The sequence below is a fragment of the Nelumbo nucifera genome, chromosome 1 (assembly GCF_055504915.1).
Source record: "Nelumbo nucifera cultivar China Antique chromosome 1, China Antique-T2T, whole genome shotgun sequence".
Lineage (NCBI taxonomy): Eukaryota > Viridiplantae > Streptophyta > Magnoliopsida > Proteales > Nelumbonaceae > Nelumbo > Nelumbo nucifera.
The window spans coordinates 198,619,674-198,645,863 of NC_142649.1; the positions used below are offsets into that span (position 1 = coordinate 198,619,674).

Sequence of the window (26,190 nt, forward strand, 5' to 3'; positions counted from 1 at the left end):
TTTCATAAAAGTGCTTTTATAAAAGTACTTCCTTAAAAGTGTTTTTACAAAAGTACTTTCATAAAAGTATTTTTATAGAAGTGCTTTTATAAGGTGCTTTTATAAAGTGCTTTTACAAAAATACTTTTATGAAAATGCTTTTATATAAGTGCTTATTAGAGAAAAAGACTACCAAACGCCCAATATGAAATAAGTGCTTATTTTTTAAAATAAGGACCTGAAAAAGTTGGGTGCCAAATACAAATAAGTGCTTGTTGGAATAAGCACTTGTTTTTAAGCACTTATTCAGGAGGTGTTTGGCAAGCCTTTCTATACGGTCTTCCTGGCTTCGATAAGCTTGAAAGACCAAAAATCAGTCTTTTTCCATTTGGTAACCAAAGGTTGGACCGACCAAAAGATGCATGTGCAGAAAGACATGAAAATATCAAAAATACCAAATTTTGAGAAACTTCAAATGAAGCTTTCTCATCTTTCTGAGTGATAAATAGCCTCTAAACGTGTTTTTAAAAGCCCGATAGACTGAGCCACTTACCAAATGATCTTTGTCTTTAAAGACAAGACCCCAAAAGCTAAATACGTCTTTTGGCCATCTAGGATGCTGAAAGATCTTTTTAAAAAGACTTGCCAAACGGAACCTAAAGGCCCCCTTTGGCATGTCTTTTTCCATGGGCTGTCAGCTACTTAGAAGCCCGACAGATTGTGTTTTGGTCTTTCCCTGTTTGGTTGGAAAAAATCTAGTCGCCAAAAGATGCTGCCTTGAAAAGATGCATGAGACCCATTTTTTCATCGTGTCTTCGTGCAAAAAAGCATACGGGAAGACGCACATTTACCAAATGGTCTTTAGACTGCTAAGATCTTAATACAAAAGCTCATAATATCTTTTTGATATAAGATATGCCGAAAGATCTTTCAAAAAAGACTTACAACTTTCCCCTTCTCAAAATCCGACTTAAGAAAAGAAAAAAGCCAGGGAACTCTGGACTAGAGGAGTATTTTATATTGGTAAAGCTTGGGCCTGGCCGTCTAAGGATACATGATTCACAACCCATCTGGTGATTGGCCAGATGTAATAACTAGTAATACTTGCTTTTAGTCTCAAAATGGGCTAATTTTATGCTTAGAGATCATATGAATCATATGGACTGAACTTAGGACAAATCTGGTTTGGTTACTGATGGGTGCTACTTTGGTCTTTGATCACTAAAAAATATGATATTTTATTTAGAAATTACGAGGTATATTAAATAGCTACAGAGTAACACTTCGATCTTGTCAAATGGATCAGTTTGGATTCTTATGTAAACTGCTATTTTATTGGGGGTGCAACTTGGCTGGGCTTGAGTTGGGACTTTTTAAATCTGAATAGGCCTGGCTCAGAAATTCGGGCCCAAAGACATTTGCCTTATCCTACCCAAGCCCATATTGACTTGTGTTGGATTTAGGTTTTTTTAAGCATAGATCGAATTCAATTTGGGCTGGCCTATTATGCCTCTGACCTCAGGTTAGACAAGGCCCAGAACTTAGGCCTAAGTTTTGTGGTTAGGTCGGCTTTAGGCCCAAATCAACCCACCTGAGTTGCACCTTTATGTGGCAATCAGTTTATAGCTCAAAATAATTACTGAGCTTCTGCCCCCACTCTCTCTATGTTTAGAGAATGTTTCAGCCCATGACACCTTATTACATGTAAAAGATAAATCCACTCTTATAGACCAGTTTTATTATTTATATTAAAAATTAGGATTATCAGAAAGACATGATATTATATTAAATCAGCCGATATCATTAAAGTAGTAACCAATCAAAATTTACAGGGTTTTGATTGATTAAAAATCTTCTCGTATCATGCCTCTCCGGCATCATGGGTTTACCAAAAACTACTTAATCATGTAGATATTGACGGGCCCCTTTTCTGAAGCACGGTCTGTAATTGGGATGACATGCTTAGATAATTATTATCGTTGATGTTGCAGTTATTCTCATCATTATTATCATCATCATCGTCATGCAAAGCGATTAATATATTATTACATGTCACGACGATATTGGAGCAAGTTGCCATGTCAGTCAGTCACCTTTTTTTTTTTTTTTTTTTGTGTGTGTGTTAGGCACTTAGGCTGATTCGAAATTTTGAATAATGAAACGGCTATCCAACGTCTCTTTCCTTGGGAGCCACATTATAATTTCAAATTGATATTTGAGCTTTTCCATACTGTTCTAACTTTATCTTCACAGTTCTAATAATAAAACTCTCCAACTATTATCTTACTTTGGGTTCTCAAATTGCCGCTTGTGCCCCTCGCGACATCCTAAAAAATGACTGAGGAGCAATCAATTTGGGCTCTTTTGAATTCCTCACTAAATATAGTTAAAGATTGTTTGTGAAAGCTAAAACCAACCTAGAGATGGCACGTTGGTGCGTTACTCGGTTTCTTCCGACGTTGAGGTGGAAGTTATTAATGGTGTATAACACTAAATACTAAAATATATATCTGAAGACCTATAATGTTTTTTATCTTTTTTCTTTGGATTCCTCAATAAATATAGCTAAACCTATGAGTTTAAATATAGTAACCAGTAATTGAATGATCCATCACTGTTTTCAAAATCGGACCAGAAAAATTGGGAATCGGTCACCTGATCGATTCTGTTTTCTTCCAAAATCGCTTTTTCCTTCAAAACCGTTGATTTTGGTCAGCAAACCGCTGAATCGGCCAGTTAATCATTCAAACGGTTTTGACCGTTTTGCAATTTTTAAAATTTTTTTATTTTTTGTCGAAACGGTTCGAACCGGTAACCAGACCCCTGACCAGTTCGGTCACCAGTTCATTTTTAAAAACCATGTAATCCATTACTCAAAAAAGAAAAAAAAAAGTTAAATGTTTGAATTTCCTTATGAGGAATTAAGAAGATGAGAAATGTTAGATCTCTTCCTAAAAATGTTAGTCTTCAGATCATGGTTTTCAAAACTGGATCGGATCGGACGGTCGGACCGGAAAAACCAAGACCTGATTGATTATGTTTTTCCCCAAAACTGTTTTTTTTTTTTTCCAAAATCATTGATTTTGGTCAACAAACTGCTGAACTAATCGATTAACCGTTTGAACTGTTCGAACAGTTTTGACCGTTTTTTAATCTTTTTATTTTTTTATCAAAACAAACCGACCATTTGAATTGAACGGTCAAACCGTTCGACCCGATAACCAGACTCCTGACCGGTTCGATCACCAGGTCAGTTTTAAAAACCATGCTTCAGATATGCTAGCAAGATGAGGCAGCCAGATTCCAACTCGACTGCTCCGTCAATCTCTATGAGAAGACTTCCTTTTGGAGAGGATTTTAGTTAGATAACGATGGCAATAAGGGGCTGCATGCCGTGGCAACTGTGGTGGTGATGTAAGTAATGATATTTTTGGAGCACTTATTGTGGTTGTGGAGATTACAGAAGGATTTGCAAACTTGCAGTGGTATGAGAGCTGCATTGGTCATTTCCGGGAGACAATATTATTAATGGTTCTCAATGGGTAAAATAGGGATTAAGAAAGATCTAATCGTTTTTATGAATTAGCCTTTGATGCTTCATTTAACTAAGCCCTATTTATGTTATGTGGGGTTATATTAAGAGATATAACCCCGGTGATTTTTGAACATGCCGATGCTTGGTGCATGGTGTAAAAAGATAAAATGTCACATCGAACTAGTGTTTGATTAAAACACTGGTGTTAAAAAATTAGGAGAATGACCGTTCAGCTCAGGGTAAGAATTTTTAAGCCCAAAGTTTAATTGGGGTAAGAGTCAGTTCGGAATTGATGTCAATTCATAGATGAGTATTGGTGTATAGAATTAGGGTTTTTAATATTTTGAATGTTTATAAATCTGCCGTGAAATTCAAAAATCTGCATTGGGCTTGTCCATACTTTTCCGTAAAAAATTGAGTGAGGGGTCTCGGGGGTTGTACAGCCGATAGCAAGGCTCAAAACCGCATCTCTTATGAAACTACCCAGTTTACATTACCAATTGAGCCACCATTCAGTTGGTGAAAAAACCAATTTGTGCTCTCGTTTTTTTCACCAAACATTATTTATAAACTCAAAAGATTTTAACGCCCAACCACATATAGGACACAAATTTCAAACAAGATTCGGATAATTTGGTCTTGGACCAAAAACCTTGAACTCTTCCACTTCAAAAGCCAAGAGTCATCCCATATACTTTGTCTTTACACCAGAACATATAATTGCAAAGCCCTTGAGAAGAATTTCTCTACCATACAACAAACTACATCATCCCCAAGATCCATTGCTTGTTAAGTTTAGAGGGGATGAAACTTTTGTTTTTTTAAATATTCACCTCTAACAATTATAGTCTATGGATCATCTTCATCTCTATATTGTCTCCATGCTAGCTCTTCAAGTAGTGCAAAGTTGAAGGAATGAGGATCCTAAAACCCTAAACCTCCACCGCATTTGTTCCTACTAACACAACCCCACTTAACCCATTTTATTTTTTAATTTTTAATTTTTCACCACCTCACCAAAGTCTTCTTTGCAACTTAACCTTCTCATTACAAATTTGCTTTGAAATCAAGAAGCATGACATAGTGCAAGCAAAAATAACAACGTTAACATATTTAATCAGCACTTCTTTCCTAGTTCGTTTCAAATAGAGATCACCCTAAGAGCTTCTTTTAGAAGCCATTATATAAATGCGATGGTTGAACAACTCTCTCTTAGATCTCTCAATGTTCGTTAGAAGACCTAAATGTATATAAGGGTGACCCATCATTTTTATGTTAGAGATTTAGCTAGGAACTTGTTTAACCCATGATGGATATTGTGACTAAAAAAGACTTCAGATTTAGCAAGTTGTTCTGTCTAAAAGCATATGTCATTCCTCAAAATCCATTTTAGTTTATAACTGTCATATGCAAAAAACAAATGATATGCAATCTCTATTCATTTTAATGATGAATAATTTCATGATAATCACCATATATTTATGCTTAAATATTTTATTGGAAGAACCATTAATAAGCAATTGATATGACACATTAGAGACACACTCCATGACATAGTAATCCAAGTTTCTCAAGTAAGTCTCCTCATCACTTTTTCTAAGAAAACCCACCATACTTTATCATAAGCCTTATTTGTATCTAATAAATAACAGACCTCAAGTGTTCAAATCCAAAAGTATAAAAAAATAAAAAATAAAAAAAAAACCATCAAAGACTCAACGCCCTCCCAAAATGTACCATATTAGCATGCAAAACTTTGTCACTCCATTTCAAATTAATAGTCTACACTTAACAACAGTTTGGACTCCAAATTTCTTTTTATTTTCATTTAAGCACCCAACCCCCGCTCTTGTTCTTTTCATTTTCACTTCTCACCTCAGCCGCCTCCCCATATCTTATTTAGTTGTTGTTCGGGTGGTCTTTGAGTTGATCGAGTCACCACATGTCAGCCTCCATGGCCGACCTCCTCGGACCAGGTCAGCATAGCTTAACGCAACCGCAACACAAGAAGGTGCATAGAGGAGATAGATTTCTACGCGGACAAGGATGTTAGACAGTTTTGTATGCCCTTAGCTTCAATCAGAATGATGTACTTTATGAGTTTATTGTAAATGAATAAAAGTGCATATTTGATTCATGTTCCCTTGGTATATTTCTGTGTAATACCCTTAAACTGGACACTTAATGAGACTCGTGTTAGTTTAGAATATTCACAGCCAGTGGGTCGGTCTGGGGAGACCTATCCTGATAAGGCTGACACAGTTGTGCCACCAAGTCGGTTGGGGTGGCCAGTCTCAGCTGCCAGGGTGAGACCCTAGGCACATACAGTGTAGGATTAATTGAATCTTTGAACTGGACCAGATTTCCAATATTGCCCTGGACCATGGAGATTGATGGGCAAAACTAGAAAGTTACACCCGACCCCTAGACTCGATTATGATACTGCACTAGGTGTCGGATTGGGCTGTCTTTGATGTACCAAACAGTGAGATGGTTCCTACGAAAAAATAATACAAACTTTGTGAACAAAAAAAAAGAGAATTTAAAGTTGCAACTTTACCTTTAAGTGATTGATATGAAGGGCAAATTTGGAAAATAAATCAATTTAAAAAATAATGTATTTTAGACATTTTTGGAAAATAAATCAATTTAGAAAATAAATCAATCCCGTTTAAGTGATTCATACGAAGAGAAGATTTAGAAAATAAACATTTTTGTCAAAAATAACTACAAGGGTATTTTAGACATTTTCATACCTCTTTTTAAAAGATTATACCAGAGGGGGTCTACTTGCTAGGGGTGAGCATGAGCCAGATCAGTTCGATTCCATGGTAGAACCTGGAACCTACCCTGTAGGGGTCGGTTCCAGGGCCAACCCATGGAACCTGTACTTCCTTTACTCTCCCCTTCACAAAAAAGGCTTGTTCTTTAGAAATTGGATTTTTAATAAATATAATAGATAATTTAAAAATTATATTATCTTTATTGATTAAATTGGATAACATAATGTGTAGATTATCATTATATGGTTAAAAACTTATAAATTAAATTTAAATTTTGTAAATATTAACTTTTACACTACTCATTGTACACATTCAAAAATTTAAATGAAAACAAATGATCAAATCACTTAAGTAACTCAATGGTCAAGTGAGACCATAGCTTATATAACCATGAATGATTGGGTTCAAATCTTCACATCCCCAAAAGTATTCTGGGGTTTATTTCAAGGTAGGTTCCAACAGGGTCAGTTCCACCAAGGTTGGTTCATTAGGTTAGTTTGGGTAGGGTAAACCCCTAGACCCTAGAACCAGCTTGGGCGGGGGTTAGTTCCAAGAATTTGGAACCAGACCCTTCCATGTAACATATTCGGTAGGGTAGGCTCAAGGTGGTTCAAGGTCAGTTCTTCGGTTCCAAATAAAACCTAACATTTTAGCAACAACCAGAAACTTTAGGGGAGGTTTCAACAATTTACCCAAAGGAAAAAAAACATAACGGTCCATATAAAGAAAAACAAAAAATAATAGTATTTTTCAACTATTTTTATCATATATATACACATCTTTATATAAAAATCAAATAATATAAAAAAACTTCAAAAAATGTAATGTAAACATATTTATAAATAAATAAATAATGTGTGCATATATAGGGGGGTTCTAAATTTGATCTGATATAATCTGATCCAAAATTTTGACAAAAGAAAATCCAAATCTGATAAAATAAAATTAGATTCAAATTCGGATCAGATTATGATCCGATCTACAAGGAGATGTTCCCAATTCAGGGTGGTACTGTGTTAGTGTCCCATAGGTAGGGTTGGGTAGGAGATATTGAGTGACATATACATATAGGCGTTAAGCAGCAAGACGATCATTAGTGACGACTTTCTCCTCTCGGGATGGTTATGATGGTGCACGACTTGAATGCTCCTAGCTAGAGAATGCTGTCGACGTCACTTGCTTAGTAGGATGATTAATCTGTAAGACAAACAGACCAGAGAACTCGGGGTGGCTAACCCGAGGAGGTCGCTCTGATTCTTAAGTTAGTATTCAAATGTGCGAGCTGTAGGTTGAATGCTAGAGAGCTAGAGAGCAAATAGATGTGTGTACCTCAATTTTGGGTGGTTGAGGCCCATATATAGGTGGGTGACTATAACTCTTGTGAAACGTCCCCGAAATCTTTTCTCTAAGTCGTTGGGGTCCATTCCTAGAAGGCAGGGATTCTGCTAATTGACGAGAGGCTCGGAGACAGCCATTAGCCTTCTAGACACTCACCACGTGTCACCCTGATAAGTATGATCTTCTGTGATACCTGGGTTTAGGAACTATCCGAGGCAGCCAATGTGCCCGAGGTGAAGCGACCTATCGAGGTGGTCGAGGTGTGGTCCGATCTGTTGAGGTGATCAGGTATACAAAGTTAGTTTGCCATATAGCTGAGGATGCTAAGTCACGTGTCCAGTCACCTGACTGAATCCACGCGTCCACTACTTACGAGGTCAGGACAAATCATCCCTCATCAGTTGCCCCTACTCCCCGTGCCAGGGGTCCTGACCTGGTGTGGGGAGGTCACGACGAGGCTAAGTCAGTTTGGCCCTTCTTCTTCTAGGTCATTTCCTGGCTAGGCGCAAATGTCACACAGATTCCAAAACTCCGTGGACGTCAAAACACGTGCTCAACTGCTTTCATCTTGAGGTGCGCGCAACAGGTTTTGAACGAGAACCGTTGGATGCTTCAAATCTGGACCGTCCAAGATCAGCTGTTCTGGTTATAAATAGGGGCCTTGGGGGTCCCATTTTGTTGTTTGTACTCGGTGTTTTTGTGTTTGGAGCTCACGCCTTGGTGTCTAGTTCAATGTTGTCTGCCTTTGTGTCCGAAGTTGCTTTCTTTTCTCCCCGGGGTCGCTTTATCCTTGGGGTAAGTTCTCCTTGCTTCAGTCCGCTCCTTTGTTTCAGCATGAGTGATTTTATTTTTTCCCTTAGTGATAATGAGTATACTCAAACCAGGGAAACCTCCTCGGCTAGCTCTTCCTCGACTAGTGAGCACGAGTCCGGTCCGGCCAAGGTGGCCCTCCGAGAATGCAAGTCGTCTAGCGGGAAGGCATCTTCTTCCAAGCTGCCCAAAAAATCATCTAAGCCAGTGAAAAGTGCTCCCAAGGTCCAAACAAGTTCGGCCCTTCAACTCTCTCTCTCGAAAGACTTCGGGCCTTGGTCCTCAAATACAATCTTTCCGAGAACCTCAATTACTTTATTTCCTCGGGGCAACATCCTTGGCAGCACGACCACGATGAGATCACAATCTTTGAGGAGTAGCTTCTGATTGGGCTTCGTCTCCCGCTTCATCCTTTCTTCATCAAGGTCATTAAATATTTTAACATCACTGTAGATTAGTTGCACCCGAACTTGATTCGGACCTTCATAGGAACCATCTCGGTCTTTCACGACTTTGGCTTGCCTTTAGACTTAGATGTCTTCAGTTCACTTTGCCGGGTCAAGAAGAATTCCTCTAGCCTTGTCCAAGAGGACAAGTGGAGTTATTATATTTCCTTCCGACCTGGATACAACATCCTCCATGATTATATGAACAAGGTCCCGACATGGAAAATGAGGTATTTTACTGTCTCTACCAAAGAGGTGTGGCCTTTTCCTACTCATTGAAGGACCTGTATTAAGGACCCTACGGACAAGCTCAACTCGGAGCAGTGAGAGGAGATATATTTCTTTGTCGATCTCTAGTTGTCTGTAGAGGGTCTAAAAAGATGCTTGTGGAGGGCGGATTGAGTCCTCCGGGTAGGTTAGTGCCTCGGTGCATAAGCTTTCCCTTGCTTGTATTTTTATTACTTCGGCTAATCCACTGTAATTTCTGTAGGAACTATGGCTGACATTCTCGGTGCTGAGCTTTTCGGCAATATGAAGAAGAGGAAGAAGAGGACGTCGTCACAAAGTAACGCCCCTCTTTAGGTCATCGGTACTCACACTACCGAGCCCGCAACTACAAATGCTCGGGAACCTCTGGTTATCAACCTAGTCGAGGAAGATCGTGAACAGACTCCACCTCCTCCACCCGAAGTAGTTTGATCTCCATCATGCCAGGTCGCCACCCTTGGGGTTGACTCCTCCAACGAGGGCCCCGAGGTGGTCCTGAGCATCCTGAACATCAAAACCAACCTTCTAAAGAGCAAGGAGACAATCTTCCCCTCCAAGGTCCAGAAGTTTGCTGAGTTGCTTGTCGAGTAATTCCTGTCCCGAGGTGCAAGTACCTGCATGGTGGTGCCTTCTCCAGCCTAGATTTCTTTTAGTGCTTTGGTTTCCATCACTTGGCCTAATTTTTCTCGTTTTGCAGGTGAATTCCATACTACACTCCCTCACCCAACAATCCAAGCTACGTCAAAAGGAAGCCCGAGCCATTAAGGTGAAGGCTAAGGAAGCAGATGGAAAGGCTATCTCCGCCCAGGTCGAATTGTAGAGGGCCCGTGGCCAAATCCAAAAGCTCGAGAATGATGCACGGGCTCAAAAGGAGTTACTCGAGCACATGATGAAGGAAGCTGAGGAGCTGAAGAAGACTATGGAAGAGTGTGAGGCCACCTTTGGTGATGATATTGAGAAAGCCAGGAAAGCCGCTATTGCTGAGTACCAGAGCTCAGAGGAATTCCGCAAGCTAAAGATAAAAATCGGTATTGGGGCTTATAGAAAGGGCTTCAAGATATGTTGATGGTTGACCAGGCGCGAGTTCCCTGAGCTTGACCTTCACGCCATCACTACCATCGGAGTCACTGAGGCCATGGCTATAGAGGCCGTGCAAGACTCGGACTCGGAGGAAGTAAGTGATGATGAGCTCGACGAGGGGGAAGAGGGGAGGACAATACTCAACAAGGTCATAGGGACCGATGAGGTTGCTACTGCTGAGGACGCCATGGAGATCGAGCCACCCAGATCTTGCGAACATGTCGAAGACGAGGGCGAGGAGCCCCGAGATGACTAATCCATTGCCTCTTTTCTTGGACCTCTTTACATATGTACTTGTATCAAGCCTCTAAGCTCAGCTTATTAGATTCTCTCTCTCTTTCCTTTTTTGAATGTATTGGGATAATCCCCCTTTTGAAGCAATGAAGTGTGTTTTGTTCTCCATTCTGTTCTGTTGTGCAAAGAATTCTCTAAGTGTAGATTGTTCCGAATAGATCTGAAGTCAATATAAGCCAAGGTGCGCGGATACTGTAAGGCATATGTCTGACCTTCCCGCGCACTAATGAGGTTGATCGCGAACTATTTTTCATTTTGCCCATGCCAACGAGGCGACTAGGTCTTATAGCACCGAGGTCTTTTCCAGCTCGGCTTATTAGCCCTTAGGCTGTGGGAACGACTCATAGTCCACCCTCCTACATACGAACTGACCAACTCGATGGTCTTCTTGACTTAGCCCTTAGGCTCTTAGGAGTGACTAGCGGTCCGCTCTCTTGAGTATGTCCGATCTGTATCCTCATACATAGTATCTTCTTAAGTTGTCAACATTCCAAGCATGGTGTACTTGCTTTGCCTCCATTGTTTTGAGCTCTTATGTGCCTTTGTCAAAAACTCGCTTTACCCTATACGAACCTTCCCAGTTCGGGCCGAGCTTACCGACATTGGGCTTAGGTACCATTACCTTCCGGAGCACCAGGTCACCAACTCAAAACTGGCATCTCTTGACCCGGGCATTGTAGTATCGAGCTACTCGTTGATGGTAGGTCATAGCCGAATATAGGCCAGGTCGCATACCTCCTCAATTAAGTCAAGGTTGGTTCGTAGTTCGTCGTTGTTGGCGTCTTCGTCGTATGCCTCGAATCGCAAGGTGGGTACTTTGATCTTAGTTGGAATCACGACCTCTGTTCCATACATTAAATTGAATGATGTTTCTCCGGTTGTCGTTTTGATAGTTGTTCGGTAGGCCCAGAGGATGCTGGGCAGCTCATCCACCCACAATCCTTTAGCTCGTGCCAAGCGAGTTTTTATTCCATGGAGAATTGCCCTGCTCATTACTTCAGCCTATCCGTTCGCTTGAAGGTGTGCAGCCGAAGTGAAATTCTGTTGGATTCCCATCTCGGCACATTAGTTCTAGAACTTGATATCTTCAAACTGCTTCCCGTTGTCTGATATCAGAACCTTGGGTAGTCCAAAGCAGCATACTATGTTCTTCTAGAAGAAATTCTACATGTTATGGGCTGTGATTGTTACTAGCGGTTCAGCTCCCACCCACTTCGTGAAATAGTCCACTGCCACGACTTAAAATCTCCTTTGCCCAATTGCCGATGGGAATGGTCCAAGGATGTCAATCCCCCATTGACCAAAGGGCCACGGGCTGATCAAATATTTTAGGTTGGCAGCAGGTTGATGAAGGATGTTGGTGTGCCTCTAGAATTTGTCACATTTCTTGACGAGCTCGAGTGCATCCGTTTTCATGGTAGGTCAATAATATCCTTGCCTTAGCGCCTTTTGGGCGCCCTGCCCCTAGGTGTCTTCCATAAAGGCCTTCGTGGATCTCGCGGAGAACCCGGTCTGCTTCTGAAGGTCGTAAGCAACGTAGGTAGGGAAGCGTAAAGGATCTTGTATGCAGTCGCCCATCGATAATGACGTATCGAGCTGATTGCCGCTCTACCCTCCGAGCTGCGTTATGGTCTATTGGTAGGGTCCCATGGAGCAAATAATCGGAGAGTGGATTAACCTAGCTCGGTTCTGCTAGCAACACAGGAACAACTTCTTATGCCCCCCCAAGAATGCTGGGCCGAGGCAGGTCTTCTATGTACATTGTTCTCACGGTGTTGTCACAGGTGCTTGCTAGACATGATAAGGCATCGACTTCAGCGTTCTCGGACCTTGGTATTTGTTGGACAAACCAAGAGATGAAGACTGGCAGCATTTCCCTTACTTTAGTCAGATAAGCTGCCATGGTAGGGTCCCGAGCTTCATACTCACCATTTGCCTGATTCAGAAGAAGTTGGGAGCCGCTGCATACTATAATGTGCTTCACACCAACCTCCTTTGCTAAGTTTAGCCCGGCTATTAATGCCTCATAATCAATCTCGTTGTTTGACGCCTCGAATCCGAACCGGAGAGTGTACTCAAACTTCACCTCGCTCGACCCATATAGTAGGAGTCCAGCACCGCTTCCTCGCTGATTGGACGAGCCATCCACGTGGAGGATCCAGGGCTCCTCATCTCGGGTCAGGGCTTCCTCAACCGGGACCGATGCCGCGCTAGTTGTCACTTCCAACGTGCCCTCAGGCTCAGTCACCTCAGGGGCCAGCATACTAAATGTGCATTCCGCAATGAAATCCGCCAAGGCCTGAGCTTTGATCGCTGAATGTGGTCGAACCTGACGTCATATTCGCTTACCTTGATAGCCCATTTTGTCAACCTTCCTGATACCTCGGGCTTCAGTAGGATGTGCCTCAAGGGTTTATTGATGAGGGCGACAATAGTCTGAGCTTGAAAGTAGGGGCGCAGTTTTTGGGCTGCTATTACTAATGCGTATGCCAATTTTTCGATATCGGGATATCTGGTCTCAGTTGTCTGCAACACTTAGCATACATGGTAGACGAGTCGTTGGACTCGGCCTACCTCTCTAATTAGTACCGAGATGATCACCTCATCACTTGCCGAGAGGTACAACTTCAACTTGTCTCCTTCAGGTCGAGTTAGAACCGGTGGAGTGCTTAGGTACCTTTTAGCTCATCGAATGCAAGTTGGCATTCTTTAGTCCACTCAAAGTTTTTATTCTTTTTTATGGCTTTAAAAAAGAGTAGACACCGACCCGCCGATTTAGACATGAATCAGTTCAGGGCAGCTACTCGGCCAGTTAGTTTTTGAACTTCCTTTACTTTTTGAGGTGGTCTCATATCTAGTATGGCCTTTATTTTGTCTGGGTTGGCCTCAATTCCACGTCGATTTACTATATAACCAAGGAATTTGCCCAACGTGACCCCGAAGACACACTTGTTCAGGTTGAGCTTCATGTTAAATTTTCTTAAAATTTGGAAAACGCAATTTAAATCATCAATTAAAGAATTTCAAAATTGGGTCTTCACGATCATGTCATCAACGTAACATTCAACTTTGTTGCCAATTAATGGTTCAAAGACTTTATTTACAGGGCATCACTTTATAACAACATAGCCTTAGTTTGGTTACAAAAGCGGTCTTGTCCTGGTCAGCTACGTCCATCCTAATTTGGTTGTAGCCGAAGTAGGTGTCTATGAAGCTCAACAACTCATGCCCCGAGGTCATGTCTACCAGGCGATCTATTCTAGGGAGTGGAAAGCAATCCTTTGAGCAGGCTCTGTTGAGGTCGGAGTAGTCGACACACATGCACCACTTTCCATTGGCCTTCTTCACCAGCACGGGGTTGGCTACCTAGCTCGGGTATTGGACTTCCTTAACGAAGTCTACTGCAAGGGGCTTCCCGACCTCCTCATCAATTACCCTCCATCGTTCCGGGCGATGTTTCATTTTCTTTGTCTAATTGGCCTGATAGTTAGGTCCACATTAAGTTTGTGAGTTATGATATCGGGGTCTATACCGGGCTTTTCTAATGCGGACCAAGAAAACACATCTAAGTTACCGAGTAAGAAACTTACTAGTTGTGACTAGACCTGTTCATGGGCCGGGCCAGGCTGGCTTTGACTCTTTATTAACAGAAAACTGTTAGGCCCGAGCCCGAGCCCGGCCCGACCAACGGGCCTATAACTTGGGCCCGAGCCCGAGCCCGAAGCCCGACCTAATAAAAGAAATTCAAAATTTTCCCTATTCAAATGGACATTTTTTATTTTAATTTAGATGTTTTTGCCCCTATTTAAATGAACAATGAACCTACAAGTGAATCAATGACCTTCTCAAATCAAAAAATTTATTCAAATAGACATCACATAGGGTTTTTACTTAGGTTTAACTATAGGTCGGGCCGGGTTTACTTAGGTTTAACTATAGGTCAGGCTGGGCCGGGCTCGGGCCGGGCTATTTTGGCAAAGCCTGAGCCCAGCTCGAATTTTATGCGGGTCGGGCTTTTTGGCCCGAGGTAAAGCCTGCGAGCCAAAAAGCCTGTTCAAGCTCGTCCGGGGGTCGGGCCGGCCCATGAACAGGTCTAGTTGTGACTGAAGTGGTTCTCTTAGCAATGCACCGATCTAGTTGGGTCCTCCATTGGTGCAACTCGCTCTTCTATATGTTCGGGAGGAGGCTCTAGTTCGACATCCTCTGTCAACTTTGCCTTGCCCTTCAACGTGGCCACGCAGCACTTATGTGATTCGAGATGGTCTACTCCTACTTGGTAGTCCGTTGGAAATTTCATGGAGAGATAATAAGTCAACGCCACCATGCGGAGGGCGTGCAGGATGGGCCGCCCTAAAATCACATTGTTTGGGATGGGGTTGCGACCACCAGGAACATGTGCTCGAGGTGAACCGAATTGGGCCAAGGTCCTGCTGAAACTGGAACTGTGATTCTGCTGAGGGGTCTTACCACTTCACCACTAAACCCAACTAATGGTGTGTTTACTGGCTTCAAGTTCTTCCGACTTAATTGCAGTTTGTCAAATGTTTCCAGGAATAAGATATTTGCTGAACTCCCAGAATCTACTAGTACACACTTACCTCAAAGTCGTTGATTACGAGCTTGATGACGAGGGCATCATCGTGCGGATATTGTACTCCACGCATATCGTCCTCGGTAAAGTAAATAGGCTCTTCTACTCGAGGTCGCTTGGGCGGATTTTCAACTTCCTGTTCCAATTCTCGGATTGAGGTCTTCCCTACTACTGTGTTGCACCCCACAACAATGGATCCGTCGGTGATCATATTGATCACCCTGCGGATCGGTCTGTCTTCCAGCGGGGGTTGTTGCCGAGGTGGCTGATGCTGAATGAATTTCATCAAATACCCGCGATGAATTAGTTCATCGATCTCATCGCGAAAGTTTCGACATCCTCAGTGTTGTGCCTGATGTCATGATGAAAGTGACAATAGACATTCGGGTTTCTAGTTGCTAGGTTTCCCCGCATCTTGGATGGACACTTGACATAGCTAGCATCCTTGATTGCCATCAAAATCTCACCCCATTTTGCGTTAAGGGGGGTGTAGGTGGTTCTCTCTACTGGGGCGGTCCTAGATCGCCGACCTGACCTAGAACCTTGAGGTGGTGACTTGCTCTTTCTACGTGGAGACTTGCCTCTTCTTGGTGACTTGCTCTTCCTTCGTGCAATGCTTGCTGCTGCTGGTCCCTTCATCTGCTCTTTTCCTCTTTTCCCCTACCGAATCTCTGCCTTGGAGCCTAGGGCTTCTTCCGTCTTCATGAACTTCTTAGTGTCAGAAAGGAACTTATCGATCGTCTTCGATGGGTGTACTCTGAAGTGCCATGCGAACTCGACATGCTTCACTTCTTTCTGAGCTGCGATGAGGCGTATGGCTGGGTCGAGGTCGGGTATTTGCAGACACTCTTCGTTGAAATGCGTGATATAGCTTCTAATTGATTCATTGTCTTTCTATACCACGTTCAAAAGGCTCGACATGGATTTCGGGCACTTCTTGCTGGTGATGGAAGCAATAAAAATGTCGGCGAACTGAGCCTAGCTCTAGATCGAGCCTGGTGCTATGTTCCTGTACCATAATCTGGCTAACCCTTTAGAGGTTGTGGAGAAGGCCATGCACATGCTCACCTCATTTGCCCCGGCAAGGAGCATCTAAGATTGGAACGCATCGACGTGGTTGTTAGGATCGAACTTCCCATCGTACATCTCTAGCGCGGGTGTTTTGAAGTCTTTTGGCCTCGGGGTTTCAAGGATCCCTGGCGCCAGGGGGAGGGCTGGCTGTGCAGCTACTGAGCTCTCTTCCTCCCTCACCCTGCTCGATTATGGAAGGATGTTACTCTTTGGAAAACTATTTTTTACTGCTGTCCGATGGGCTTTGCGGCAACGTTGCTTCTTCATTGTTTCAGCATTAGTGCTATTTACTTCAGTGTTGTCAGGCACCTCAACTCTAGTGCATTCTTGTTCTTGGATATTATCGCGAGGAGGAAGTTGGCTTTTATTGCTCATGTCCTCCCTACCACGGACGGTATGTTGGTCATTACGGGGAGCAGAGGGGTCTCAACGCGAGCCCACATCTCGTGCCCCGGGCTAGCAGTAGATGTTCTGGAGGTCATGGTTCTCAGGCCGTGTGTTGTTGCTGATTGGTCTTGGTTCGCGTACTATTCTTAGGCCGGTTCCTTGGATTCGCTCCCTTAGATGGTGGGGGCGTGCGCTGACCCTCAACTTTATCCCGAGGTGGGGTCCGAACTCATAAAGGTGTTGGGACTAGAGATGCTTCTACACCCCGAGGAGGAGATCAGCGTATGCCTTGTGGACGTTGGTCCTGGTTCTGGTTTGGCTGTGGTAGCAAAGGGAACTGTTGCTGGTACTACTGCTGGTATTATTGTTGGTATTGTTGCTGGTATTGCTAGTAGAGGTAGTATTAATGGAACTGTTGATACTGATGCATTTGTTGCATCTGAAGCTGCATAACTCGAACACTTTGGACCAGGTCATCGAACTGGTAAGGCCCAACCCCAGGAGGGAGCATAGAGGGCTTCGGGATGGAGAAGGTAGTGTTTACCTGGGGCAGTGGGGCATGCAATGGTTGAGTAGTGAAAGTCTGATTCACCTGACCTCCCGGGACGGTCAGGGGGATAGTGATCTGGCCGATGGTTATTGAGGGGCCTTTAGAGTAAATGGTGGTGTGGTCTTGCCCCCAGTAACACTCATGTCAATGGCCTTACCGGTATTGCTTGATGATGCCATCAAGTACAATAGAAATAGAGAGTGAATAGGGACTTAGCTTTTATGTAGCATTCCCACAGACGTCGCCAAATGGTGGTGCACAACCTGGATGCACCTAGCTGGAGAATGCTGTCGACATCACTTGCTTAGTAGGATAATTAATCTGTAAGACAAACAGACCAGAGAACCCAGGGTAGCTAACCTGAGGAGGTCGCTCCGATGCTTAAGTCAGTATTCGGATGTGCGAGCTATAGGTTGCATGCTAGAGAGCTAGAGAGCAAATAGACGTGTGTACCTCGATTTCGAGTGGTTGAGGCCCATATATAGGTGGGTGACTGTAACTCTTGTGAAACGTCCCCGGAATCTTGGCTCTGAGCCATTGGGGTCCATTCCCGGAAGGCGGGGATTCCGCTAATTGACGAGAGTCACTACTACCTTCCGATTCGGATGGGATAGAATTAATGCCTACGGTTACGCGATGTGTCCCCGAGAGGCTCGGAGACAGCCATTAGCCATCTAGACACTCGCCATGTGTCACCCTGATAAGCACAACCTTCTAGGATACCTAGGTTTAGGTAGTACCTAAGGTGGCCAATGTGCCCGAGGTGAAGTGACCTACCGAGGTGGTCGGGGTGTGGTCTGACCTGTTGAGTTGAGGTGATCAGGTATACAAAGTTAGTTTGCCAGATAGTTGAGGATGTTGAGTCACATCTCCAATCACCTTATCGAATCCGCGCATCCGCTACTTACTAGGTCGGGCCAAATCACCCCTCATCAGGTTCCTTTGGAGTGTATGAGTGGTTCCTCTAGAGAAGATGATAACGACTTTCTCCTTTGTAGTGTGTGAATGGTTCCTCTGGAGTAAACGATGATGACTTTACTCTCGGAAGCAATTAGGGTTGTGGATGTATTTTTTTTTTTTTTTTTAATTTCAGATGGCTCGTGATGCATTAGATTAGGCTTACGACCAACCAACCCAATTGCCACGTTGGTGCCAGGTAAGATTTGTATTTCGTGAAATGCCGAACCATTGGGGGAAGCAAGAATTTGAATTCCCTACACGGCTAGATTCACATAAATCGAGATGTTTCAATTTCTTTGCCTTTTTTGGATAAATGCCCAATTGTATAAATGCCACCTGAACCAATTGTTCAATTGTAAATTGTAAATAAATGCCCAATTATTAAATAAATGCCACCTGAAACAATTGTCCAATTGTAAATAAATGCCCACACCTAGGGTTGGCCACGAGCCAAGCTCTTCACGAGCTATTCCAGCTCTGCTCGGCTCGGTTTCAACCGAGCTTCGAGTTGAGCTCGAATATATATATATATATATATATATATAAATTAATAATAATAATAATAATAATAAAAAAAATTATAGAAAATAATATATATAATAAAAATATTATAATTTTTAATTATTATAATTCTTAATTTTTTAAATATCCAATAAAAAATATTTTTATATATAATTTTTATTTTTATGAAACATTTTTTCTCAAATCGAGTTCGAGCTTATGAGTTTTTGACTCGAGCTCAAGGTCCTAGCTCGAACCGAGCTCGAGCCTTGTACTTCCTAGGCGAGGCAAGCTCGAGACTCGTACTATTCGGCTTGACTCAGCTCGAATCCACCCCTACTCATACCTAGTTGGTGCAGATGTAGCATCGTTTTTTCAAGAAACGGTCACGAAACCAAGCATGCTCTTATATTCATCAAAATTTTAGAATTTTGTGCTTCCAAATGTAAGTTTTAAATTTATTAATTATATGATATAAGAGTATTATATAATATAAATAAAACACTATAAAATATTTAAAAATGTTAACCAATTAATTAAAATTTATGTTGAAGGGTAAATAATTAAAAAAACACTTTTAGAATGGTGGACATCAGAGAAAAACACTTTTAGAATTGGTGTAAGGCAATCTTAAGCGGGACCCATGAAAGTTCAATCTCTAGAAGAATTATGTACTGTTGACATCAGTGGTGGTCACCAAATCAAATGGTTCTTAGTCAATTTGGACAGGACAGATAGCTAGTACTAGTTGGTGATGATCCTCGTGGTCGTGGGATCTAAAAGGTTTCATGCCCACCTCTCTGCCTTGAGTCCGGATCTCCTGCGCACGAGAACTTTGCCTTTGCCAATTATAAAACTCTCCTGCAAACCATACAAATTATTGAAAATACAACATGTTTGAACTTTCAAAACAAGAAACAAAAAGTTAAGAAAAGAAAAGCAACCCCCTCCCCCCCCTTCTTTTCTCTCTCTCTCTCGAAGCAACAACAGCCTCTGATTTTCTCCTAATCTTGTAATTGTAGACAAGACAAATTGTGCGACCCTTTTCGACCCAACAAGCCTTTTTCACGGGAGACAGGCACTTCTTTTCTGGTAAATGGATTTTTAAAATAGGGGCATATTCGTAATAATCTCCAATGACGAGTCCTATTATTTGCAGAACATTTCAAATGCCAGAAAACAAACAAAAGAACGAAAAACACTTGTTGAGAAAATAATAGAAAATCAAGCGACCGACACCAAACTCAAATGCATCAGATAGACCGATTGACCGGCAGACAGATGCCCGTTTTTTGAGACGGAGAAAGTAAGTTTAAAGATTGACGCTCACAGGGCGCGCCTACATGTATATCTCACCGTGCATTGTGAATATCGTCCGTATTTGTTACAGGGAAATGCTCCCAATACACGGTTGGATATGATGTGAAGCGCGAGTGGGACACGGTCTGTAGGGCGCCGTTGGGAATTTGAGAAAATAAAATAATAAATAAATAAATAAAGGATAAACAACACAAAGATAGAGCGCGCTATCGCACTGGTGAGAAGTGAGAAATAGAGAGGGCTCGAGACAGAGAGAGAGATAGAGAAAGAACGGAGAGTGAAGGGGATCAGACGCTATGCAGCCAAATAGAAGTAGAAGCAGAAATAGGAATCAGATCAGCCTTGTTGGATTTGATATCCTCACCGTAAATGACGTATTCAACAGGAAGAAACCCTAAACCATTCAAGAGGTCTTCGAACTGGACTGACCTCTGGTTCAAGTACAAAACTCTCAAGCATAAGCATGTTGTTTTCAAGATGCAGCTCCCATCTCTCAACGCAGCGGCAGCAGCAAAAAATGAGAAACATCCAGCGAAAAACCGAAGCTTAGGCTCTTCCAAGGATCTAACCTCTCTCTTATCCGACGAGCTTCTCCTTCGAATCTTCTCCAAGCTTCCTGACTCACAAAGAAACCCTAATTCGCTTGTATGCAAGCGATGGCTAGCTCTCCAGGGACGTCTTGTTCGCTCCGTTAAGCTCCTCGATTGGAGTTTCCTTGAATCTGGTCGCCTTGTTTCTCGTTTCCCTAATCTTACTGATATTGATCTTGTCACAGCTTGCATTTGTAGGCCCAGGAATTCTGGAATATTTCTATCCCACAAATTCATATCCTTTCATCTTGACTCTGGTTTCTCTCCCGGTGGGTTTATCCACGGGGAGAATTTACTGTCGCCAGAGTCAATTGATCGAGGGCTACGAGTTATTTCCCGCGGATGCCCTAATCTTCGGAAGCTTGCATTAATCAGTGCCACTGAAACGGGGTTGGAAAGCGTCGCTGAGGAGTGCCCGACTTTGCAAGAACTAGAGCTGCACCGGTGCACTGATCTCACGCTGCGTGGGATTGCCGCCTGCCAGAACCTTCAGATCTTGAATTTGATTGGAAGTGTCGATGGTTTTTACAATTCTGTGGTTTCGGATATTGGCCTTACTATCTTGGCACACGGGTGCAAGCGGCTTGTGAAACTTGAGCTGAGTGGGTGTGAAGGGAGCTACGACGGGATCAAAGCTATTGGGCAATGCTGCCACATGCTGGAGGAACTCACGCTGTGCGACCACAGGATGGATGCAGGGTGGATGGCTGCATTATCATTCTGTGGGAATCTGAAGACATTGAGGCTTAAGTCGTGCAAAAAGATTGATCCGAACCCCGGACCAGTTGAACATTTGGGGTCTTGCCCTACCCTTGAACGGTTGCATCTGCAGAATTGCCAAGTCCGGGATCAGCAGAGCATGAAATCATTGTTTATCGTATGCGAGGCTGTTAGAGAGATCATGTTTCAGAATTGTTGGGGCTTGGACAATGACATGTTCTCCTTTGCCAGCACTTGCAGGTATCAACCTACTTTGATGCCCATACTTCTTCAACTATGTTCTTTACATTTCAGTAACCTAATGACTATAGATTCCTTTTCTTCAATGGCTGGCACTTTATTACAGAGCTACCTTGAAGATGCATTTATATGGGTAGAGATCAACCAGGAAGCATGACATGAAGCGTTATGTTACAATTGTAGTTTGGCCTTTCCCTTAGTGTAGGAGTCAGCAGCTGCAAACTGAACAACTATAGTTACGCTGAAATTTTAAAATACAGAATTCTGCTCACCCAAAATAGTTCTTCTAAACAATTTATTTCGTTCTAATGAAAACCGATAGTAGATTTATCCTTCTAATCAACTTAAGGAGTTTTGTCTTAAAAGATGACATGAACAAAACAAATAAAACCATGAGAACCAAAGCAAAATATTGAACATAGAAATGGTTTAACATGGTTCTACACTAAGCCAACATCTGCAGGAGAATCTGTGAGTTCTTTCATTTTTTTGATAGCTTCTTCTGGATCACTAGGAGAACATGGCTTTTCTCCCCTTAAAAATCCTAATTTAATCCCCAGAACCCGTAAGGAATTTACTTAAAATATACCCTTGCACATACAGACAGGTAGCCCCAGGCACACCCGCACTGACATGCTTTTGGGAATGTAAGCGAGATACAAAATGGGCTGTGGAGATTTTTAAGGCAGGGGGGGGGGGTGCATGCTGCACTTCATACTCTTTTCAGAGTACAATAGATGGAGAGGTCTTCCATGTCACAGAGATATCTTCATTTGGTCATTGGCCCAACTTTTTTACATATAGGCAGGCTTTTGTCATGGCTGATTGTGCAAATAACAATTCATTATTACATTAGGAACTTATTATATTAGTTGCTAATCACTTTCTTTACAGGAGGGTAAAGTATCTATCTTTGGAAAGATGCTCGTTGCTGACAACAGATGGTCTGGAATCAGTGGTTCTTTCTTGGAAGGAGCTTCAAAGGCTTAGAGTGGTCTCATGTAACAATATAAAGGACAATGAAGTCACTCCTGCACTGTCAAGCTTGTTTTCTGTGCTCAAGGAGTTAAAATGGCGACCAGATTCCCGATCTCTTTTTTCAACCCTTTCAGCAACAGGAGTGGGAAAGAAAGGTGGTAAATTTTTCAAGAGGGTATGAGGCCTGAACTTGCTACAAGATGGTGAGAATCTGAGCTTACTCTCATGCTTCAGGAGGCTATCACAAAAGGTCTTGTGGCAATTCTAATCATACTACCATTCTGATGTAGTCATTCTCTTACCCATTTAGATGGTTAACATGGTCATTAATGGAGGATGATTTACATTTTTCTTTTGCTTACAGTGAACCGGCCAATGGAAACTAATCATTTTAAACGTGTCAAACCCTCTTCACCTGTTATTTATGCATGTGGAGTAACTTGTTCACCTGAGTTTCAAAATTTCCCAGCTCAAATTACTCCATGATGTATTTACCCTAACCCTGCATCTGTTATACAGTTGTACTGTTTACAAGGTTAGATATGCTAATCCCCTTTCTGTTAAGTAGTTAAAGGAAGATACTGGAAGGGGTTGTTGTAATTGGATATCTCAATGTCACATCTTTGTTGTTCATTTTATATACTTGGGTTTTTGAACATCTTGGATATGTAGCATGAAAAATGTCTACAGAACATTATTGTTGTCAAATCATCACAGGAATCGGCCCCCTTTCTGCAGCACATTCCTGCTGAATCATATCTTCAATTGTTACTGGAAGGATGAACTTACATGTCATGATGCTACTGCTCAAGCTGGTAGGTTGGTTTTGCCGTTTTGGTACCGGTATTTGCTGATCTTTATTGAAATTTGCTTGTGCCATCAGTTTGGATGGCCTTTTACTTTTACCAAGGTGGGATCAATGTACCTTCCAAATAAGAAGTACAGAAGTCTTATAACCGGAGTCTGCGTTCTGTGCACCCATGGGTGCACTGGACGTGTGAAACCCACCAATAAAAATGTTTCACATCAGCATTTTTGAAACTCTGATAACTTGACGGGTGTTCAGCCGTTAGCTGAAGAAGCCCGGTTGAACCACCCACAAAAAGACAAAAAAATCATAGAATGATTTCTTTCAAGGGATTTCATTCGAACTCCCTCCCGTTTCTTCCTCTCCTCCGAGCCCTAACACAGAGAAGCATCCCACCGACCACTCACCACCCATCGGTGTCCGTGAACGTTGTAGCCACCGGCAGCGGAAAGAATTCCGGCGGTAAGAATTCCTCTTCTTCTTCAGTACAGCCAACCAGAAGACAAAAATGCTCAGGGATGAAGTCTTTATTGTTCATTTATCAGTACAACCAACCAGAAGACATGATATATTAATCCCCTTTCTGTTAAGTAGTTAAAGGAAGATACTGGAAGGGGTTGTGTAATTGGATATCTCAATATCACATCTTTGTTCATTTTATATACTTAGGTTTTTGAACATCTTGGATATGTAGCATGAAAAATGTCTATAGAACATTTTTATTGTCGAATCATCACAAGAATCAGCCCTCAACTGTTACTGGAAGGATGAATTTACACGTCGCGATGCTACTGCTCAAGCTGATAGGTTGGTTTTGCCGTTTTGGTACTGGTATTTGCTGATCTTAATTGAAATTTGCTTGTGCCATCAGTTTGGCTGGCCTTTTATTTTTACCCAGGTGGGGATCAATGTACCTTCCAAACAAGTACAGAAGCCACATAACCGGAGTCTGCGTTCTGTGCACCCATGGGTGCACTGGACGAGTGAACCCACCAATAAAAAGGTTACATGTCTGTTCAGCCGTTAGCTGAAGAAGCCTGGTTGAACCACCCACAAAAAGACAAAAATCATAGAATGATTTCTTTCAAAAGATTTCATTCGAACTCCCCTTGTTTTTTCCTCTCCTCTGAGTCCTAACACAGAGAAGCATCCCACTGGCCACTCACCACCCATCGGTGTCCGTGAATGTTGTAGCTTTTGGCAGCGGTAAGAATTCCTCTTATTCCCTTCTTCTTTTTCTTCTTTTTCAGTACATGTGATTTCTGCCCTGCATGAGGGGAAATATAAAAGGCAAGGAAGAGGGTCCATTTTGGTGTTACACATTTAAATAGAGTTGTAAAATCAACCACAGAAAACGGGAATTAAGAAAATGGGATATGTCTCTGAGTTCCAGTTGCCCGTAGCACTTCTGAAAGACCAAAACCGCTACCAGAAGTTAAGCACGTGCTGACCTGTCTTTAGCAAATGGTGGATGCTGTCAAGATTGAAATAGCGACTGAGAAGACAACCAAGATTGACCCACCTGCTAGCAGATCCTCCACCCAAGCCCGATGAAACAGTGATCCCATCACCAGATGAACTAGCCCTAGTTGTAGAACCTACAGAACCACTGCCGGAAATGAAAGGAAGTTCAAATGAAATCCCTCGAAAGAAGCTATTCCTTTTGTGTCTGATTCGATTGGGTTCCAGCCGCTAACGGGTGAAATCCCGTTAACTGTAGGATCAATTTGAAATGATGAGATGTAACATTTTTATTGATGGATTCATGCATCCTATGGCCTATGGGACTGCGGACTCTCATAACTGAAGAGAGGAACAGTACTATTTATTGAAAAAGTATGCCGACTTTTAAGAAGTCAAGAACTTAGATATTTCTGTGAAGGATATAATCTTGTGGGGGGACTGATTTGAATTCTCTACGTTTGTTTTTCAAACTGTTCGTTTTTTTTTGAGTTCTCCCTTTCAATTTGCAATAACTACTGTACTAAAAACAAGGGCAAAAAGAGTTGTGGTGAAGTAACCAGAGACCTGGAGAGTCTTGCGTGCGATGGATTAATTTCCTGCAAATTGATCTTCGCACCACATTGTTTCTTATGTAAAATGTTGCTACTTCGTTTGCGACTTGTGATCGCCTCAAGAAGTTCTATCAAACCGCAAGTGCATGGAAGTAAATATTTTTTATGCAGGCAAAGAGGTGGCATTACTAGCAAATCATATGAAGGGAAGCTTTCTGAACTAGGTTTGACATGGTAGGTCTGAAGAATTAGTTAACATGTTTCCATCCTCTGCACCTCTGAAGTCTGAACTGATCGCTTTTGGCATTCCTGTTTGCTGACCAAGCTGACACGATAGAAACCTTCCCATAAAAAAATCTTCATTACGCATTTCTCTTCACATTATTAGGCTTTCACCTGCTCTCCCATTGGCTTCTTTCAAAACACTGGCCAGGCTGGAGGCTCACAATATGGAGATTATCAAGACCTAAGACCTTAGCTACCTCAGTGCCATTCTTTTTTATGTAAATTTGGTTGCTCAACGTGCCAAGAACTTTAACTCTTAGAGGTGTGGTGGAATTGCCCTATTTTTTATTTTGGGTGGAGCAGGTTGTAAATATTTCGTTTGGTCATGGCTAATGCACAGCTTGTTTATCTAAAAAAATGTAAGGCATCCCTAGCTCTTAACGTTGTGTTAAGGCTGCAAATTTGAAATTTTAAATGTTTTTCAAGTCCGGCAAATTGATGCATTAAGTCTTTCAACAGTAACCAACCGAGGGCTAGCTTGTTGGTGTATTAGCTGGTTTGTTCCAGTATTAACGCAGAATCAAATTATACAATCAGCACTTTGGGGAAAAAGGGCAAGGGAGAAGTGAGAAGCTATTAATAGTGCATAGCTCCGATTACCAAAATGGGTCTTTCAACAGTACAGGTAAATTGTAATAAAGG

The 26,190-nt window shown here is 42.2% G+C and overlaps 1 protein-coding gene across 1 annotated transcript; it reads left to right on the forward strand.

Annotated features, from left to right (window-relative positions):
• The first annotated feature begins 20,095 nt into the window (after positions 1-20,095).
• LOC104602357 (F-box protein At5g51380-like) lies at positions 20,096-23,098 on the forward strand. The gene is made up of 2 exons (XM_010266011.3): positions 20,096-21,462; positions 22,357-23,098. The coding sequence occupies exons 1-2, from the start codon at positions 20,282-20,284 to the stop codon at positions 22,619-22,621; spliced, it is 1,446 nt and encodes a 481-aa protein (XP_010264313.1). The 5' UTR covers positions 20,096-20,281; the 3' UTR covers positions 22,622-23,098.
• Positions 23,099-26,190: the final 3,092 nt, after the last annotated feature.

Coding starts and splice junctions, on each gene's coding strand:
- LOC104602357 (XM_010266011.3), top strand. CDS start 20,282: ATGACGTATTCAACAGGAAGAAACCCTAAACCATTCAAGAGGTCTTCG. Junction 21,463..22,356: donor TCCTTTGCCAGCACTTGCAG/GTATCAACCTAC, acceptor CTTTCTTTACAG/GAGGGTAAAGTATCTATCTT.